We start from the raw sequence: 17132 nt of genomic DNA, 5'->3' as shown, positions 1-17132 counted from the left end.
CCACCCCACCCGCCCCGACCCCCCGACGACCGCGAGGGGTATTCGCAGGGCCTTGAGGGGGTGGGGGTGGCTGTGGCTGGAGAGAATATCGCGGCAAAGAGGCTGGTCACGCACCTCATCGCACGCTCATCACCACCCCATTGGTCTGATTCATTCATTCGTTGCGCCCACAGCTCAGCCACCCTGCCAGTCTCCATGAACTGCCTGGAGGAGTTTAACGGCGTCGACGTCCGCGTCTCTCGGTTCGTGATGCCCATCGGGGCCACCATCAACATGGACGGCACCGCGCTGTACGAGGCGGTGGCCGCCATCTTCATCGCCCAGGTCAGGAACTTGTCGCTGGGTTTCGGACACATCGTGGCTGTGAGGTGAGATACTGTCCTCTACACCGAAATGTCGACTGGGGCTTTCCTTTGCGTGCCGGCCTTTACTGGACCGTCAACGCTTTCTGTTGCAGCATTACCGCCACCTTCGCCAGCATAGGCGCTGCCGGCATCCCCCAGGCCGGACTCGTCACCATGGTCATGGTGCTGGACACCGTCGGCTTGCCCGCCCAGGACGTTACTCTCATCATCGCCGTGGACTGGCTGCTGTGCGTAAACCTAAAACGTACACCTTGCGACCCCACCATATCTTGGTCCTACTTACCGGTCGTTGTTACAGCGACCGCTTCCGCACCCTGGTCAACGTGGTGGGTGACTCCCTGGGCGCCGGCATCGTCAACCACCTGAGCAAGGCTGAGCTGGACAAGATGTCGAGGCAGCAGTCATCGGGCAACGGCAAGAGCGATGGAAACGTCGCAGAGGTGCATCTGTAATCGCGCCATCAGGTGAGATCAGAATGTCAAACTACTGTAGAAGGGGTTGCCTACTGGCTCTCCACTCGATATTGAGTTCATCCCAAGTGACACAGGATGGTCATGAAAACGTCATATTGACGAATTTTAGACAGAAACGTCAGAGAAGTCAACTTTATGTCAAAAACTTGAATGTGACTAACTCATGACCATACCGTGTTACTTCGGTATTGGGAGAACGGCTGATTTACCATCTCCTGTGTTCTTTGTTTTTCTAGGCGGAGTGTGTGTGGCGTTGATTGTAGCCCCTAGGCCCCTAGGACCATGGTGCTGCTACTAGAGGTGCTACCCTGACAGTGCCCTCACACTTTTGTGAAGGTGCTCACTTTACTGGCAGAGTGAATTCTGTTTAAGGAAAAGAAGATAACGGTAGAGTGAGACAACAAAAGCTTGCTTGGCTGTCATGGAAAAATAGCATTTGAAATGGAGACATTAGGTATTACCTCAAATAGGTGTACTTCTTCACATGACCTGACTGAGGAAATCTAAAAGAGCAGCCATCAATCCTTATGCTGTGATCCCGATTTGAGGCCATGCATGACTGCAATTTGAGACATTTGAGACGTCAGTGCTCAAATACCACGAGAGGGTGAAAAACTAACATGAAAAAGAAATTTGTTCACAAATAAGTAACTAATATTAGGGCACTTCTTGCATTGGCATCAAGTAAAAGTTTGATCAATTGATACCTTCAAAATGAGAGAGAACATGTATTTGGTGCGGCTTTATTTTCAAGTGGCGCTGGAAGTTCTCTTTTCAGAATGTTGGCTCTACATTTTGCTTCTCAATATTTGGTCGATTTCCCAGTGACACATTGTCATACTGCCATACAAGTTAGAGCGCATGGCTCAATAAATAGCTGTAGGGAACAGTGACCGTAAACAGGAAAGCTTCTATGAGTAGCGGAATATGTGTTATAGTTTGAAATACTGTAAGGAGGACAAATTAATTTTAGAAAACTTGAGGCCTTTACAGAATGTTACTGAAAAAGTTGTGTTCAAATGAAAGTGTAAAACTTTCAAATATAGATTAGAATATTTCGGTGAAGTATGTATTGTCTCTTGTGTTTTCTGTTTCTCATGTTGCTTGAGCTCATCTTATTGTTCTAAAACAACTAAAACAGTTTCAAGTAAAAACTTCACACATGGTAGAGCTATTATTAACATTTGACTTCATTTATTATGGTCTGTATTAGTTTACTTGTATTTTGTTTTTTCCAAAGCATACCATTTTACACTAATGTTGTACCAATGCTGGTCATTTTAAGAAAGTGACAACACTTATTTTTCTTTAAATATTGTTTGAATTGATTTGTCTCAATGATGTATTGATTGTCCAAAACTAAATTGCCAGCTATGTATTTGTTAAGTTTTGGTAATCTATTTCTGAGTACTTAGTACAATTTCTATGAGTATTAAAACATGAATTTTTGTAAAAAAAGAAATAGCAGAAAAAAGGGGTCGAATGAAAATATTTACTCAAGTGCTTTTAAATCAGCTTCAGTTTGCCAACATAGTTGGAACTTATTGGTCATAGTATTGCACTTCATCTTTTAAATCAAAAAGATAAAAAGTGAACAAGTCCTGAAAATAGTTGATTTTCACTGATAAACTTTATCTGATTTCCTGCCTGTGATGCTTATTAAATGTAAAATCTTCGAATAGTTTTATAAAAATGTTTCAAATGTCATACAATTCCTTAAAAATGATTGCTTGCAGTACAGCAGTATTAGAGAGTAGGAACACTAAAGTAGTAGTTTGAAAAGAAGTTCAGAAATACAACAAAAGTATTTGCTGTCTTATAAAACATACCATATCACATTAAAAGTTTTCTTTTTCTTTAAATACAGGAAAACAATGCAACATAAGCTTCAGACTGGGCCATTCAAATTGCATCAGCCTTGTTTTGATCAAGAGGCAAGAACAAAACATTGCCACGTTCCTAACTAGCAACATTTCATAAAAATGCAATAGACAAATAAAGCTGAATGGGACTGTCTAGTTGTTATTACATTTCTCATTGCAAAATGTCATACAGTTCAAATGAGGTGACAAAATTCTGTCAATTTTAGTCTTGGATTATTATTTTTTAGAGAAACTATACATTCATCATTTATCACAATCATAACAATGAGGGGCAATAAAATTTCCCCACAGATGCTAACTGCACAGCCCCATATTAAAGTACAACAATATCATGGTGGTAAAAAGAGTAAAAAAACTTGCCATTTTTCTAAACTTTCTCTCCGTATACATATAAAGAAACTGCAATCAAAAAATAAAATGTTCAAAAAAGATATATCAATAAACATTAGTGTAGCAGTGTATCAAGAATTTTTCTCAAGTGATCGTGTAAGTATCTGTGAAAAGACAATAGCTAATTTTAATTAATGTAGGCAATACGTCTTGTACATAATTTGCTGTACCATAGAGAGTCTAAGGCAATTTTAACATTGCAATGTATATTATTTTGATTCAAAGAGTAATGGAACACAAGTATGTCAAAGACAATTCAATGACAATATACATAGTATCAAAAACCTAACTACTGTATTATCTTGTTGCTTCACCCTTTTGTCCCTTCACGCACAGCAAAATGTGTTGATGATAATAGTAAACTGGAATTTTGTTTCCTTTAGAAATGAGCATCAAAACATCCACTCACCTACTACTTTTTAGCTGCCCACTCAAAATGGTCACAACGAGCTCTCGGATCTGTTTTGCTTCCTTCACCTCTGGCACAAGCATGGAATTTTCGATTGAAGTTTGGTCCTTTTTTCTTCACCGTCCTCTCCACACATGGTTCTTTATGACCCTTACACAAAGGTAATGGACGAGGTCCAGTTAGCATATTTCGCCATGCTGAAGCGGCTAATGAACTCTTTTCTACTTTCTCAGCAATATTTTCAATGTGAATGTCTTCTTCCTTTTCAGAGGTAAATTTTACTGAGGACATTGACTGACATCCAGAAGTTTCTGTATCACCATCATTCTTTTCAGTCTCCGATATGGAGGCTTTTTGAAAAAAACTTGATATCTGCTTTTGGGTGACACTGCTTTGAGTTTTAAGTTTTTTAGAAATGCATCCTAATTTAAGGTCAGAAGTATTACTGTCACAATCCACATTCTTTCTTTTCTTTTGTTCATGATTAAGTTCTAAGTCAGGCTGGCACTCTGATTTTTTGGTAAAAAACGAAGATAGTTTTTGTTGAATCCCGGTAAATTCAGGAAAATTTTTGGTACAGGCTGATGGGCACTTCATAGACTTGACAGGCTCTAAGTTAAAAATTCCCATTACTGGACAATGATCACTTCCCTCAACTTCACTCAGAACTAGAGAGTCTACCATATTTTGAACAAGAATTTTATCCACAAAAATGTAGTCAATGCGTGAACCATAGTTGGTAGCTCTTGCATTTATTTTTGTATTCCAGCATGTGAAGGAATTTTCCCTATGAGGGTAAAAGTATCGAAAAGAGTCAATTAACTTGGACTCAGTCGCATCTTCTCCTTTGAACGTCTTGGATGTTTCACCTTGTAAGCTGTCAATAAGGAATGAATTTAGCCATTGCCTTGAAGGGTTTTCCTCAAACTCAACCTGAAAAAGAGATAGAAAATTATCACATAGTCTAAATCTACAGTTCAGGAACAATTAAAAGAAAAGAAATCATTACCTCATCAACATTTTCGCATCTATCAATCTGTCTATGACTTATGTTGATATCTCCAACAACCATAACAAGAGACCCACTTTGCTTCACTGCAGCTACACGAGTTTCCAAGAGTTTGTTAAAATGTAACTTAAAATCCAGCCTATCAGGTCTCTCAGGGTCAGCTCGAGGGCAGTAAACATTGAAGATTGTTAACAAGCCATCAGATCCATCATTCCTCTAAAATGACATGAAAAATGACATAAAATGAATTATTGGAAACTAAGGACAAAAGTAGCTAACACTGTACAATAAAACAAAGACAATTACTTTAAATTTGTGTTGGGTTATAACTGTTCGTCCTTCGCTATCTAATCTCTTTAGTTCTTGAGGAGAAAATTGTATTTCTACGTCACCTAAACAGCCTACATTATCTGATTGATTCTTAGAAATTAAGGAAGTACCACTCAGACCTTCCTCAGCAAGAGTTGGTGTAGCTCTTTCTCGACAATAGGTAGCAACACCTGGATAAGAAATTGTTTAAGAGCACTTATTTAAGAAAATTAGTAAAAAGAATAAAATCTGAATCAGCTACCTGAATATCCACTTCGCCCTCGAGAAAATGAGAAATAAGCATTGTAACCCTCGACTAAGGCAGTTGGCTCATCAATCATGTCACCTACAAAATGAAAATAAAAACATCAGAGAAAACATTGAAGAGTAGGAGGGAAGTTGACAATTTATATTTGACTTACGAGTTACTTTAGTCTCTTGCAAGCAAATAATGTCAGCATCTAGATCATCAAGCATCCCTTTCAAATTTTTCACAGTCCTAATGCCATTTATATTCCAGCTTAAGATCTTGAGTTGGGGTAAAGGCGGGCACTGAGTACGTTCCATCACTGATAATGAATCCATTCATTGATTAAATATTATTTGTTTGTCTTTTAATAAAGTCACTAAGAGCCAAAGAGGTTAATAGATAGAAAACGTAAATAAATAGAACTCGGACTCAGCCCGCGCTGTGTCTAGTACCATCTAGCCAACTGTAGGAATGAATAGTTTAGATTATGTGTCGAAACGGGGCACTTCTCTTCACAAGAAACGTGCTAGTTCAAAACGTACACTGATTGGACACAACACCTTATATAGTTTGGATTTTTTCCTGGATCGCCTTGATGCCTTGATCTTCTCGAACCAAATTTATTTTAAGGAGAAATTTGGTTCTGCGGGGTTTAGACACGACGAGACACTAGCGCCCCTTACGGCGTATGGCAGTCTTACTCAGACTGAACACTTTTCATTTCTCTCATTGCGCAACTCTGCAATTTAGAATTGATGTAATATTTCTCTGAAAATTATCGAAGGAGTGCGAAGGTTTAAAGGTTTTCTAGAATCAAGTTCATTCAAAGCTGTACGAAGCTTCCACGAGCGTTGAACAACACGTGGTAGTAGTCGTGGGATGAGAATCCGAGAGTTGCGCCTCTTCGTTTCTGATATCTGTGCTGCTGAAATCCGCTATGTTCCCGCCATGTTATTGTTTGTACGCTCGCTAGGTGTTGGAACGACTTCAAATAAGTACTGAGTATTGTCGAAAGAAATGATTGCAGTGCTCCGGGAGTAAGCAGAGGGCAACCCGGAATCTTTGTGCTGCGAAAAATTGCTCCTAATCGCTGTCAAAATGTCTAGCACCACTTTAGACAAGGATACGTTTTTCCGGCGTATGAGGAAGCTGTACTCGGCGTGGAAGGTAGGCTAAAGCCTGGAATAATTCTATTTGTCTTGGTTTTGAAGTACAACATTTCGTCGAGAATGTGGATCTTTTACTTTCTAATCGTTGAGCTTCTAGTGAGTGCATTTGCCCGTCCGAAGATATTCATTGTCTTAGATAAGTGTAATGCCGGGTTATGTTATTGGCTTGTCTTCACTGCGTTTCTTATATTAGGATCGTTTCATTATACTCGCCACGACTAAAACTCTCTCGTGCCTCTTCGTTTTTCGTTTTGCGGTTCATTGCATCCCCACAGTTCTCGTTAGCTCTTGTTAGTGAATTATTCCCCAGAAGTGTGTATTGCACAATTGCAGGGGGATTGATTTCTCTGTGATACAAACCTTCCATTTTAGCCTACATGAATGTCACAGTCTACAGACACTTAGCCCTGCTCGCCAAACCATTTCTTTAAATTCTTGGCCTCATAAACTACATTCACAACTCTCTCTCAATCTGTGTTATAACTGTGCCCAATTGTAGGAACAACATGCAGCCGTCACGTAAATTTTAATTGGCAGATTCTATTTTATCATATCTTATTCGTGTCTTTTTTTTATCTTTCAGGACGCCGAAGGTGGTAATGACGATGGCTTTGGCAAAATGGATGCTTTGGTGTCAGCAGTTGGTGAAAACGACGATATTATGTACAGCAAATCATCAGCACTACAGGTATCATCATTCATTCATTTCAATTTCTGAAATATGTTAATACATTGTACATATTCTTAAACTTAAAAAAAATTGTTTTTGGTGTTAGACATGGCTTTTGGGGTATGAACTCAAAGACACCATCATGATCCTGACATCTGAGGCTATTCACTTTTTGTCGAGCAAAAAGAAAATTGAATTTTTACGTCAGATTGAGGCTAATAAGGATGAGAACAATGTTCCTCCCGTAAAGCTTCTTACACGAGATAAGGTAATATGTATTCCAATTATACTTACCCCTTACTCATTCATTTACTGAAAACTTAGCGCAAATAACCCTCATATTAATGTGTTTACAGGGAGATGTGGACAAGAACCATATGAAAAAGCTCATTGAAGAAATAAAGAAGAGTAAAAGTGGAAAGACTGTTGGGCTTTTTGGTAAAGAGAACTATCCAGGTGCTTTTGCAGATATGTGGCGGAGTATGCTCAAAAAAGAGAGTTTTGAAACTGTAAGATCTTGTGTCATATTTTTCTAAATGCATATCATATTGAAAAATTCATATTACCACTTTTAATTTTACCCCTAGGTTGATGTAAGTGCTGCTGTTGCATTGGTCATGGCGCCTAAGGAGGATTCTGAGCTTGCCATTTTGAAGAAAGCTAGCAACGTCACAATGGATGTCTTTACCAAGTATCTCAAGGATCAACTAATGGATATTATTGATTCTGACAAGGTGGGTTAACTTAAATTTAACCAATTCCATTTATTTTAAATACAGTTTAAAATATCTATCAATTCTGTTGCAATTGTAGAAAGTAAAACACATGAAACTGTCAGAAGGTGTGGATCATGCCATGACAGACAAAAAATATGTGACTGGTGTTGATACCGGTCAGGTTGATACATGCTACCCAGCTATTATTCAGTCTGGTGGAAACTATGCTCTGAAATTCAGTGTCACAAGGTAATTGAGTTTTGTTGTGTTTTTTCTGGTAACTGTAGCCTGTCTGTATTTTTCCAAGTTAAAATTTATTTTTTCTTTATCTCATTCAGTGATAAAAATCTGCTTCACTTTGGCGTTATTGTTTGCTCTTTGGGTGCTCGTTACAAGTCCTATTGTTCAAATATTGTACGGACATTCATGGTGAACCCACCTGACGCAATGCAAGCCAACTACAACTTCTTAGTGAGTGTAGAAGAAGAGATTCTGAAAGCTCTGGTTGCTGGATCAAAACTGTCAGATGTGTATGAGTCAGTGTTATCATTTGTAAAGAAAGAAAAACCAGAATTTGTGGATAAACTTACGAAAACTTTTGGTTTTGCTATGGGCATTGAATTTCGTGAAAGTTCTCTGACCATTGGGCCTAAAACTGCAGCTGTTGTCAAGAAGGGCACAGTTTTCAATGTAAATGTTGGTCTGTCTGGCTTGACCAACAAAGAAGCTTCTGACAAAGAGAGTAAAACTTATGCTCTATTTATTGGTGACACCGTTGTTGTAAATGATGTAAGTATGTTTAATAAAGTTATTGTTGTTACTGTTTGTAAGTATAGATCAAGCTTTATAATTCAAATGACTGTTCTCAGGGCCAACCAGCTACTATTCTTACTCTGCTGAAGAAGAAAATCAATAATGTTGGAATCTTTTTGAAAGATGAAAATGAAGATGATGATGATGATGAAGGTGATAAGGAGCAAGAGCAAAAGCAAGAGCCTCTTGTAGGAAGAGGTAGAAGAACAGCAGTTCTTGATTCAAAGCTTAGGGTTAGTTTTGTAATTATGTATTTTATTAATTTTTCAACCTTTTCTTATGGTTTTCTAATCAACGCATTTATCTGCTGTAGACTGATTCTTCCTCTGAAGAGAAACGGAAACAGCATCAGAAAGAGCTTGCCCAAGCAATCAATGAAGCAGCTCGTGCTCGAATGGCTCAGCAAGGAGAGGGTAAAGAAAAAGAAAAGGTTCGCAAATCTACTGTCTCTTACAAGACCCGCAGTCAGATGCCTAATGAACCAGAAGTTCGTGAATTAAAAATTTATGTTGGTAAGGACTTAAAATTTTACTAGAATGCTGTAGACTTACTTACAAGCCTACATTCAATGCTTTGGTTAACACCATGTTTTTAAACTTCAGATCGGAAGTACGAAACTGTAATTTTGCCAGTTTTCGGTATACCTGTTCCGTTTCACATTTCCACCATCAAGAATATATCCCAATCTGTAGAGGGTGACTACACGTACCTTCGTGTTAATTTCTTCCATCCTGGTGCAACTATGGGCCGTAATGAAGGAGGTTCATATCCTCAACCTGATGCTACATTCCTGAAAGAAGTGTAAATATTTATGCTTGTTCCTAAAAGATGTGCTGATCTTTAAATTTTCAAGAGAAACTTATGACACACTTTCTTTCTTCCCCTATATAGCACTTACCGAAGTATTAATACTAAGGAACCTGGTGAACTGTCAGCACCATCTTCAAATCTTAACACTGCTTTTAGACTTATCAAAGAAGTTCAGAAAAAGTTTAAGAATCGTGAAGCCGAGGAGAGGGAAAAAGAAGATCTTGTGAAACAAGATACCTTGGTTCCCACCAACAACAAGGGTAACCCAAAACTCAAAGACCTTTATATTCGGCCAAACATTGTTACAAAGAGAATGACAGGTAAGCCATAGACAGTTTTATTACAATCCTTTTTTTCTGTATTTTATTGTATTAATAGGCTTCTACTTCTACTTCTGTGCTCAGGTTCATTAGAGGCTCATGCCAATGGTTTTCGCTTTACCTCTGTCCGTGGGGACAAAGTAGACATTCTTTATAACAACATCAAGAATGCATTCTTTCAACCATGTGATGGTGAAATGATTATTTTGTTACATTTCCACCTAAAGGTTTGAGTTTAATATTGTTTATAGGTACCCTATGATTTGATTTAATTTCATCAACCAGCACTCATGCATACTTTCTCCCTTTCAGCATGCCATAATGTTTGGCAAGAAAAAACATGTTGATGTACAATTCTATACAGAAGTGGGTGAAATCACAACAGATTTAGGGAAGCATCAACACATGCATGACAGAGATGACTTAGCTGCTGAGCAAGCAGAAAGAGAACTTCGTCACAAATTAAAGACAGCTTTCAAGAGCTTTTGTGAAAAAGTTGAAGCCCTTACTAAGCAGGAAATCGAATTTGATACTCCTTTCAGAGAATTGGGCTTCCCTGGTGCGCCATACAGAAGCACTGTTCTATTGCAACCTACTAGTGGATCTCTTGTCAATCTCACTGAATGGGTAGGACTACTTATTAGCTGTTTAAGACTTAATCTTTAAACCTTTTTCAATCATTTTCAGTGTGACTTAATGTGCATATGATATTTCTTTTAGCCTCCATTTGTTGTCACCCTTGAAGATGTGGAGCTTGTTCATTTTGAAAGAGTTCAATTCCACTTAAAAAATTTTGACATGATATTTGTCTTTAAGGATTATAGTAAAAAGGTTGTTATGGTGAACGCCATTCCCATGAACATGCTGGATCATGTCAAAGAGTGGTTAAAGTAAGTCGCCACAAGCATTTGTTACACTGTATCATTTTAAATTCCTGAACATTCTTTGTGTGCCTTGTGATGAAGTTTTTACTACTTTGTTCCTTTTTATCTCTGTAGCTCATGTGATATTCGGTACTCAGAAGGCATCCAGTCCCTCAACTGGTCAAAGATTATGAAAACCATCACTGATGACCCTGCTGGGTTCTTTGAAAGTGGTGGGTGGACTTTCCTTGACCCAGAGAGTGATGAAGAGGAAGGAGCCGCAGAAGATGAGGAAGTGTCAGAGGATGATGCCTATCAGGTACTGTATAAGACCATAATTTGTGCTTTTTGTTGAATCTTTTTTTCTTTTTTTCTCTTTTACTTACTGTTATTTGTTTTAATAATGGTGTGTATGCAGCCCACTGATGTGGATTCTGACGAGGACTCAGATGATGATTCTGAGTATTCTGAGGCATCAGAAGATTCTGACAGTGAAGGTTCGTTAATTTTGTTCTCTGTGTTGTACTGTAAGTATATTACATTAAGTTTTAAATATCTGTGACTGTTACTGATTTTTTAGAAGAGGAGCTTGGAAGCTCAGAAGAGTCTGGTAAAGATTGGTCGGACCTTGAGAGAGAGGCTGCTGAGGAAGATAAGGAGCGCCTAGATTTTAAAGACGAATATGCTGACAAAAAGAACAAGAAAGGCTCACACAGGGAAAGCCACCGCTCGCCTGATAAAAAATCAAAGCATAATGATAGGGACAGGTAATTTCCCATGATTTCTTTGAATTGTTTCTGTGTACATTTTGCTTTTTAATTTACTTGTCATTGTCTGTATTATTATTATTATAGGCACTCTTCATCTAAACACAAGAGTTCAAGCAGTAGTAACCACAAATCAAGCAAACATAGGTAAATTATTTTTTAATGCTCTTAAATTTTTAAAGAAATCTATGGTTGGTGTTTTCTGTACCATTAGTTGGTCATCGGTGCTGAGGTTCCTTAATTTTAAAGTAGACTTTCCATGTGTTTGTATCAACTGAAAGAATGTAGGTAGATGGTTGGGTGTTGTCTGAATGTCACTGTTCTTATCTTGAAAGTGGGTGGAAAGGTAGCATATTCCTTACCTAACTTGGTGTACCCTGAAGTTGCCTTGCTGCATGTGGTTCATTCTTTTGTAATTCCATGTTGGGTTCCTGACAATTTCTTTTTCCTTTCGTCTTATTCAGCAGGGACAAGGGAAGAGACAGCAAATCATCTCGTTCATCTAAACATAGCAGGTATTCCTCATTGCAATGACTATCACACTTGTATTTCCTTTGCTTTTCCTTCTGCTCTGTCATTTTCCATAGCCGGTAGTTTTTGCCTTATCATTTTTGAGGAGGGATCCATGTTTGCAGTTTTTATTTCTGGTCCTTGTTTACTTTTGACAAGGATCTGATCAGGTCTCTGGGTTGGTAGATAAATTGCATAATTGCATGTCATATTTCTGTGGCCGAAAAAATGGGATTGATATTTCAGAATGTTGTAATATGTTGGGATACATTACGTATGTCATACATTTGTTGTGACAACCTATTTATTTATTTTTCAGCCCTAAAAAAAGCAGCAGCAGTAGCAGCAGCAAGCGTCCGAGAGACGACAGTCGCGATCGTCGGAGCTCAAAAAAGCATAAGTAAGTTTTGAATTCCTTAAAGAAGTTTAACTGTTCTTTTGTTTTCACTGCTAATTCTAACTGAACGTTTCCAACTAAACAGGAAATAAACTTCACAATATGGACCTTGTGGACCTGTCTTTGAGGTGGTATCATCGAAGAGATTCATGGATCATTGTTACACATTTGCCTGATAATTACCATATTGTTAACTAATTTTCCATTAATTCCTCCATCTAACTGAAGTGAACATCATCTTGTAAGAAATTAAATGTGAATTCTATCCTGTTTAATCAAACCAGCTGTATGTTAGTGTTCCCCTTATTTGTAAGACTGCGTGTTTGTTATACAAATGAGACCTCTCATCAATCTCAGCAACTATTTATTCAATGTATCATTCTTTAAGTTAAATTTTGGAAAGAAGTACCTTTTAGTGCAACAATGACCTCAGTTTTGTTGAATCCTTGTTACAAAATGTTTTTATTTAGTCCTAGAATTTTAATAGTTGTCTAGCACACATTTTTTAAGTCTGCCGGAAGCTTGTCTATGTGAAAAGGAAATACTTTTTTATTCTTCTAGCATGAAAGCATGAGTAGTTAGTGCCGATCATTTGTAAGTTGTGTTCTTATTTCTTTTCCTTTAGACGTTAATGATCTCCCGGTGTTAGTGTCAAGTCAGTATTGTTCTAAACCCCTGCTTGATATTTCTGATGATTTTTTTTTTTATTTCTGAATACAAGGAACTTTATGTATTCTCATTTCTCTTCATGTAAATTCCAATGATGTCCAAAAAAAATGTGCGTAGCTAATTTATCTGCAGAAGGGCTGTTTATTATACTGTCAGACCTAATGGCACACATTTCATTATGCTATAGGAACAAATCTTTTCTTTTTAAATGACAAAACGCTAGCTCTACTCAATATGTACAGTGCCAAGTAATATATACAATTTTTTTTTTCAATATCCTAATGTAAAATGCGGTAACGAGATCCTTGATTGCGATACAGCAAGAGCACATAGCACAAGTCCTAAATAAAAGTCCTTTCAGTTATTTGATCTGTGTTTTGCTGTCTTGTCCCTGAAAGTGCAATGAATGCAATACCAGTTACAAATTTCATTGTGTCAATGACAAGTGCTATGCCTCAGTTAATGCTAAACTTATGACTCAACTCATGCAAACACATTACTTATAAATCCAGTATACACATTGAACAATTTGACTTGATTACAATAAAATACATGAATCCTTAATAGTAATAATACTCTGTCGTCACAAAATTGTTTAATATGCATCAATCTCATAGTACGGTAGATTATTTAATTTAACTTATTAACAATAATGACTTGGACTTGCTTTTGCGAATTAATTTGATAATGCAGTATGCAGCAGGGTTCTGAATACAATACATAATACAACCCGCACTCGCGGTGGTCGAACTCGAAAGAGTCATGTCGGCTGGTGATCGAGCGGATGAGGAAGACGAAGCCGGCCGGGGCGTGGCGCGCGCGGCATTCCCCGTCGTCGAGGTTTTCGTCTTTTCACCTTTTAATTGAAGTCTCCCCGGGCTGGGCGCGGCGCCGTCCGCTCATCCTGTCGCGCGCCGCGCCGTGGCCCGGGCGACCCGCGTATCCTTGTCGTTGTTGCATAATAGACAAGTTGTGCAAGGAGACGCAGCGGCCCGGGGCCAGCGGGGCATTCCGACGAGAGCGAGGGGTCCAGACTGGCGCGTCGCCTCTCCGCCGGCGGGCGGGCAAAGGGTCAGCCGGCCGGCCGCTCGGCCCGACCACGCGTCGCGACGCCCGTGCAGCTCGGCGGGGGGCCCGGCGCGGGCCGGCGCGGCGCGGACCAGCGGGGCGGGGCGCGGCCGGAGGCTGCCCACCAGGTGGTCTCCGGAGCACGGCGGAGCACGGTGAGTTGTTTTGCATCGGCTGGAACGCGAAGAATGCGAGATGAACGCAACGCCTCTCCGCGGCGGGATGACGTTTCTCCGTCCCGTTGGCCGCCGCCGCCGCGCTGGCCGCCGCGGCCCGGAGCAGCCTCCGGAGCAGTGCGCCCGGCCTGGGTGGGGAACAGACAGAGATGAGAAACTGAACGGGCGCGGCACCCGCGAGGGAGAGAACTGTCGGCCGAGAACGCACCGTCCAGACAAGTGAGTCCTCGCGCTGCCTCGCCCCGCCGCGTTGGGCCAGGTCCTGGAGTTCTTCGCCTTCTACAGAGATCGATGGCCTGCGGGGCGGGCGAGGCGTGGCGGGGCGTGGCGGGGTGTTGAGGAGGATGGCGATGGAGACTAGAGAGTTTCAGTGCAATGTTGGGGGTGGCGGCCTGGAGGCTCCGGGCTGCGGCAGACGCAGACCGGACAGTCCCGTCAGGTGCTGAAGCTGCGCCACCCGCGGGAAGCTACTGCTCGTCGTGCTGCTGGTGTGGGCACGCGCGCCGCCCCCCTTGCCGCCGCCACCACCGCCGCCGCCGCCTCCCCGGTTTCCTCCCCGGCCACCGTGGTGGTGGCCGCCCCTGGGCCGCTGGTGCGGCGGGAAGGGTGGCCCGATGGGCACCCTCGACTCCTCCGCCCAGCCCGCCACGCAGCCCGTGGCCGCCCGCCAGTCGCCCAGGGCCGCCCCGGCCCGCCGACACTCGTACGCGTACGCCGTAAAGGCCTCGCAGTAGCAGCGGCCCGACGGGCACTCGCACATGTCCAATAGGCACGACCTGCAATCAGAACAAACGACAAGAGAGTTAGACTACACCTTCATTGCAGCCGTTGAGGGACTTGAACGCCACCTTTAGAGATCAAATGTCCACTACCCCCATCACCCCTATCGGACAAGTTTCTTCTGAAAACTTGGTTTTCAACTAGGTCCATCCGGATACGATGGGTGCGGTAATAAGGGTCCGGATCGTTTTTATCCGTTTTAATTTTGAGCCAATTATGCACCAGTTCCCTCATCCCCAGGATTTGAAACAATGAAATGAACCCTATGCATGCGGCACGACCCGAATGTTGTAGGGCCGGTGGCCGGTGTAAGGCAAGTTTAAATTTACATAACTTCCTCTGAAACTGGGGTTTCGGGGTACCTCGAAAGCATTTACGTTCGTCCAACTCGGGTCCATACGGCGAACAACGTGAACTTGGCGCCTGCGAAACGTGGGGTAGGCCACCCCGCAGTGGCTGCCTGCCCACAAGGCGCTATGAGAACGGCGAACACCGCCGCATAGTGGCCAATTCGCCGGCTTCCGTTGTTAGACTCTCCCTCAAGCACGCGTGCGTGCACGGTGCAGGCGGAGCAAATCAGTCGGCCCGCGGCTAACGCGATACTCACTTGAAGTACATCTCGGCGTTGACCTTCTTGTGGCAGGCCGCGAAGGGGTCGCCCATGAGGGGTTTGCAGCGTCGGTAGTCGCGGATCCTCCTGGTGCTGCTGAGGCGCAGGCAGGCGGGCGGCGCGTCCTGGTGATGCTGGCGGCCCCCGGGCCTGCCGGGGCCGAGCCCCAGCCCGGCCAGCCCCGGCCGCGCGCACGCGTGCCGCCCGCCCACGCGCCACGAGGCCGCGAACCTCTCCACGTCGGCGGCGAGGCGGCCGCGCCGCGTGGCCAGGTCGTCGCGGGCCAGCGAGTTGTAGTTGCCGCACAGGCCGCACAGCTTGTTCTTGAACGAGGTGGGCACGGACACCTCCAGGAACGAGTTGCCGTCCCAGGTCACCTTGACGCCCACGCCCGTCGTGACGAGGACCGTGTCCTCGCGCCGCTCCACCGTCACCTCGCTGCTCGCGTCCACCCCGGGCAGGCCGCCGCCCGACGCGTTCCCGGGCGTGCCGGCCAGGCGGAAGGGCGGCGTGATGCGGACCCCGTTCACCTTGACGCGGAGGCGCTGACCGAGGTTCACCTTAACGCTGCCGACCTGCACAGGGGACATTGGGCGTGGTCAAGTCGGGGCGCCGAGGGGTGGCCGCGCCAGCCGCCCAGCGGGCTCCCCAGAGGGGCTCGCGATCCTCACCTTGATGGACACCGTCTTGGTCCAGGACGACGTCTTGGTGGCGCGGGCGTCGTTGGTGACGCGGATCGAGAACTTGTGGTCGACGCAGTCGGCGGCCAGCTGGTACTTGCACGAGCCTTGGAAGCTGAAGAACTTGCCGTCGAACGTGCGGTAGTGCGGGTCGCCGAACACGGCGCACACGCCGTCCGTGTCGACGCACTTGGGGCAGCACTCGCCGTCCACCTGCTGCAGGCGCTGGTGCGGCGGGCACTGCTGCTGCGTCGGGCACCGCTCCACCGTGCACCGCGCCACGCCCCCGGAGCACATGCACCACTTGCACGGGCCCAGCCGCCACTGCTGTCCGTCCTGCAACACACGCACCGTCGCCTTGTAATCATTTAATAACAAGGAGAAACAAACAGGTAACACAATCATCGCGCCGGAGACATTCGGCGTATTTTCAGTATATTCCGTCTCGTGTTTCACAGAAAGCTGCTGCTGCTGCGGCGGCGGCGCATGGCATTATTTGCGTGCCGTCGCGCTGCGCTCCGTTCCGCCGCGAGTACCTGGAAACCATTTCCATCCGCATTGGAGAAGCCGCAAACCAAGCCCCCTCCGAGCCCCTCCACGCCGTCTGGCAGCCTCCGCCGCCGCCACACAATGAGACAGGCAACAACTTATTTACTATTATCGTGCACCCCCCCCCCACCGCCTCCCCATTATTATAATGCATCTTCATACATATCTTCATCATTTGTTTATTGCTGTTATTTTTGTGTGGGCTCCCTGTTGGCAGCCTGGTCCCCCCCAGCTCGACCCGACCCGCAGTCCCGCAGCCCTGCTGGCTGTTGCTTTACTCCTCCTCCTCCTCCTCCTCCTCCTTCTCCTCCTTCTCCTCCACTTCCTCCTCTTCTTCTTCCTTGTGCCCTGCTGCCGGGCCGCGCCGCTACAACCGCTGTCGCTTGCGTCCGGTCCGCGCCCCGTCCGCCCCGAAGCAGCGCGTGTTGCCGCTAACGAGTGTATTCAAACACAACCCAATCAGAGGAGCCCTCCACC

At 43.7% G+C, this 17132-nt stretch overlaps 4 protein-coding genes across 5 annotated transcripts in view; 2 read left to right on the top strand and 2 right to left on the bottom strand.

Moving 5' to 3' along the window:
- Positions 1-3400, top strand: part of LOC113211495 (excitatory amino acid transporter 1) — a 76424-nt gene extending 73024 nt beyond the window's left edge. Inside the window, exons 7-10 of the mRNA XM_052273976.1 lie at positions 174-368; positions 458-592; positions 664-829; positions 1075-3400. Of these exons, the coding sequence (XP_052129936.1) occupies positions 174-368; positions 458-592; positions 664-817 (484 nt within the window). The 3' untranslated portion in view covers positions 818-829; positions 1075-3400. The remainder of the gene's footprint in view (positions 1-173; positions 369-457; positions 593-663; positions 830-1074) is intronic.
- Positions 2310-5626, bottom strand: LOC113211494 (DNA-(apurinic or apyrimidinic site) endonuclease 2-like). Its single transcript, XM_026429874.2, has 5 exons — positions 5261-5626; positions 5101-5184; positions 4836-5029; positions 4530-4745; positions 2310-4453 (listed from the first exon to the last, which is right to left on the bottom strand). Exons 1-5 carry the CDS (start codon positions 5421-5423, stop codon positions 3524-3526), a joined length of 1587 nt encoding a protein of 528 aa, XP_026285659.1. The 5' UTR covers positions 5424-5626; the 3' UTR covers positions 2310-3523.
- Positions 5627-5863: 237 nt separating this feature from the next.
- Positions 5864-13156, top strand: LOC113211487 (FACT complex subunit spt16). Of its 2 annotated transcripts, XM_026429867.2 has the most exons (21): positions 5864-6255; positions 6841-6945; positions 7034-7195; positions 7284-7436; positions 7515-7661; positions 7741-7892; positions 7982-8432; positions 8513-8689; positions 8770-8968; positions 9059-9257; positions 9348-9586; positions 9671-9813; positions 9899-10213; positions 10307-10476; positions 10585-10768; positions 10868-10946; positions 11030-11216; positions 11304-11363; positions 11681-11731; positions 12046-12126; positions 12209-13156. In XM_026429867.2, exons 1-21 carry the CDS (start codon positions 6187-6189, stop codon positions 12213-12215), a joined length of 3330 nt encoding a protein of 1109 aa, XP_026285652.1. In that variant the 5' UTR covers positions 5864-6186; the 3' UTR covers positions 12216-13156. The 2 variants fall into 2 exon arrangements, with proteins under 2 accessions (XP_026285652.1, XP_026285653.1); XM_026429868.2 differs by lacking the exon at positions 11681-11731.
- LOC113211500 (BMP-binding endothelial regulator protein-like) overlaps positions 12911-17132 on the bottom strand; it is a 35932-nt gene continuing 31710 nt past the window's right edge. The window contains exons 6-9 of the mRNA XM_052273974.1: positions 16098-16442; positions 15424-16001; positions 14245-14812; positions 12911-14164 (exon numbers count right to left, since the gene is read on the bottom strand). Coding sequence (XP_052129934.1) covers positions 14404-14812; positions 15424-16001; positions 16098-16442 — 1332 coding nt within the window. The 3' untranslated portion in view covers positions 12911-14164; positions 14245-14403. The remainder of the gene's footprint in view (positions 14165-14244; positions 14813-15423; positions 16002-16097; positions 16443-17132) is intronic.

Source organism: Frankliniella occidentalis, unplaced genomic scaffold (assembly GCF_000697945.3).
Source record: "Frankliniella occidentalis isolate FOCC.00 unplaced genomic scaffold, Focc_3.1 Scaffold321, whole genome shotgun sequence".
NCBI classification, from domain to species: domain Eukaryota; kingdom Metazoa; phylum Arthropoda; class Insecta; order Thysanoptera; family Thripidae; genus Frankliniella; species Frankliniella occidentalis.
The sequence above is the reverse complement of the archived record's forward strand: the minus strand, read 5'-3'. Positions and strand labels throughout refer to the sequence as shown.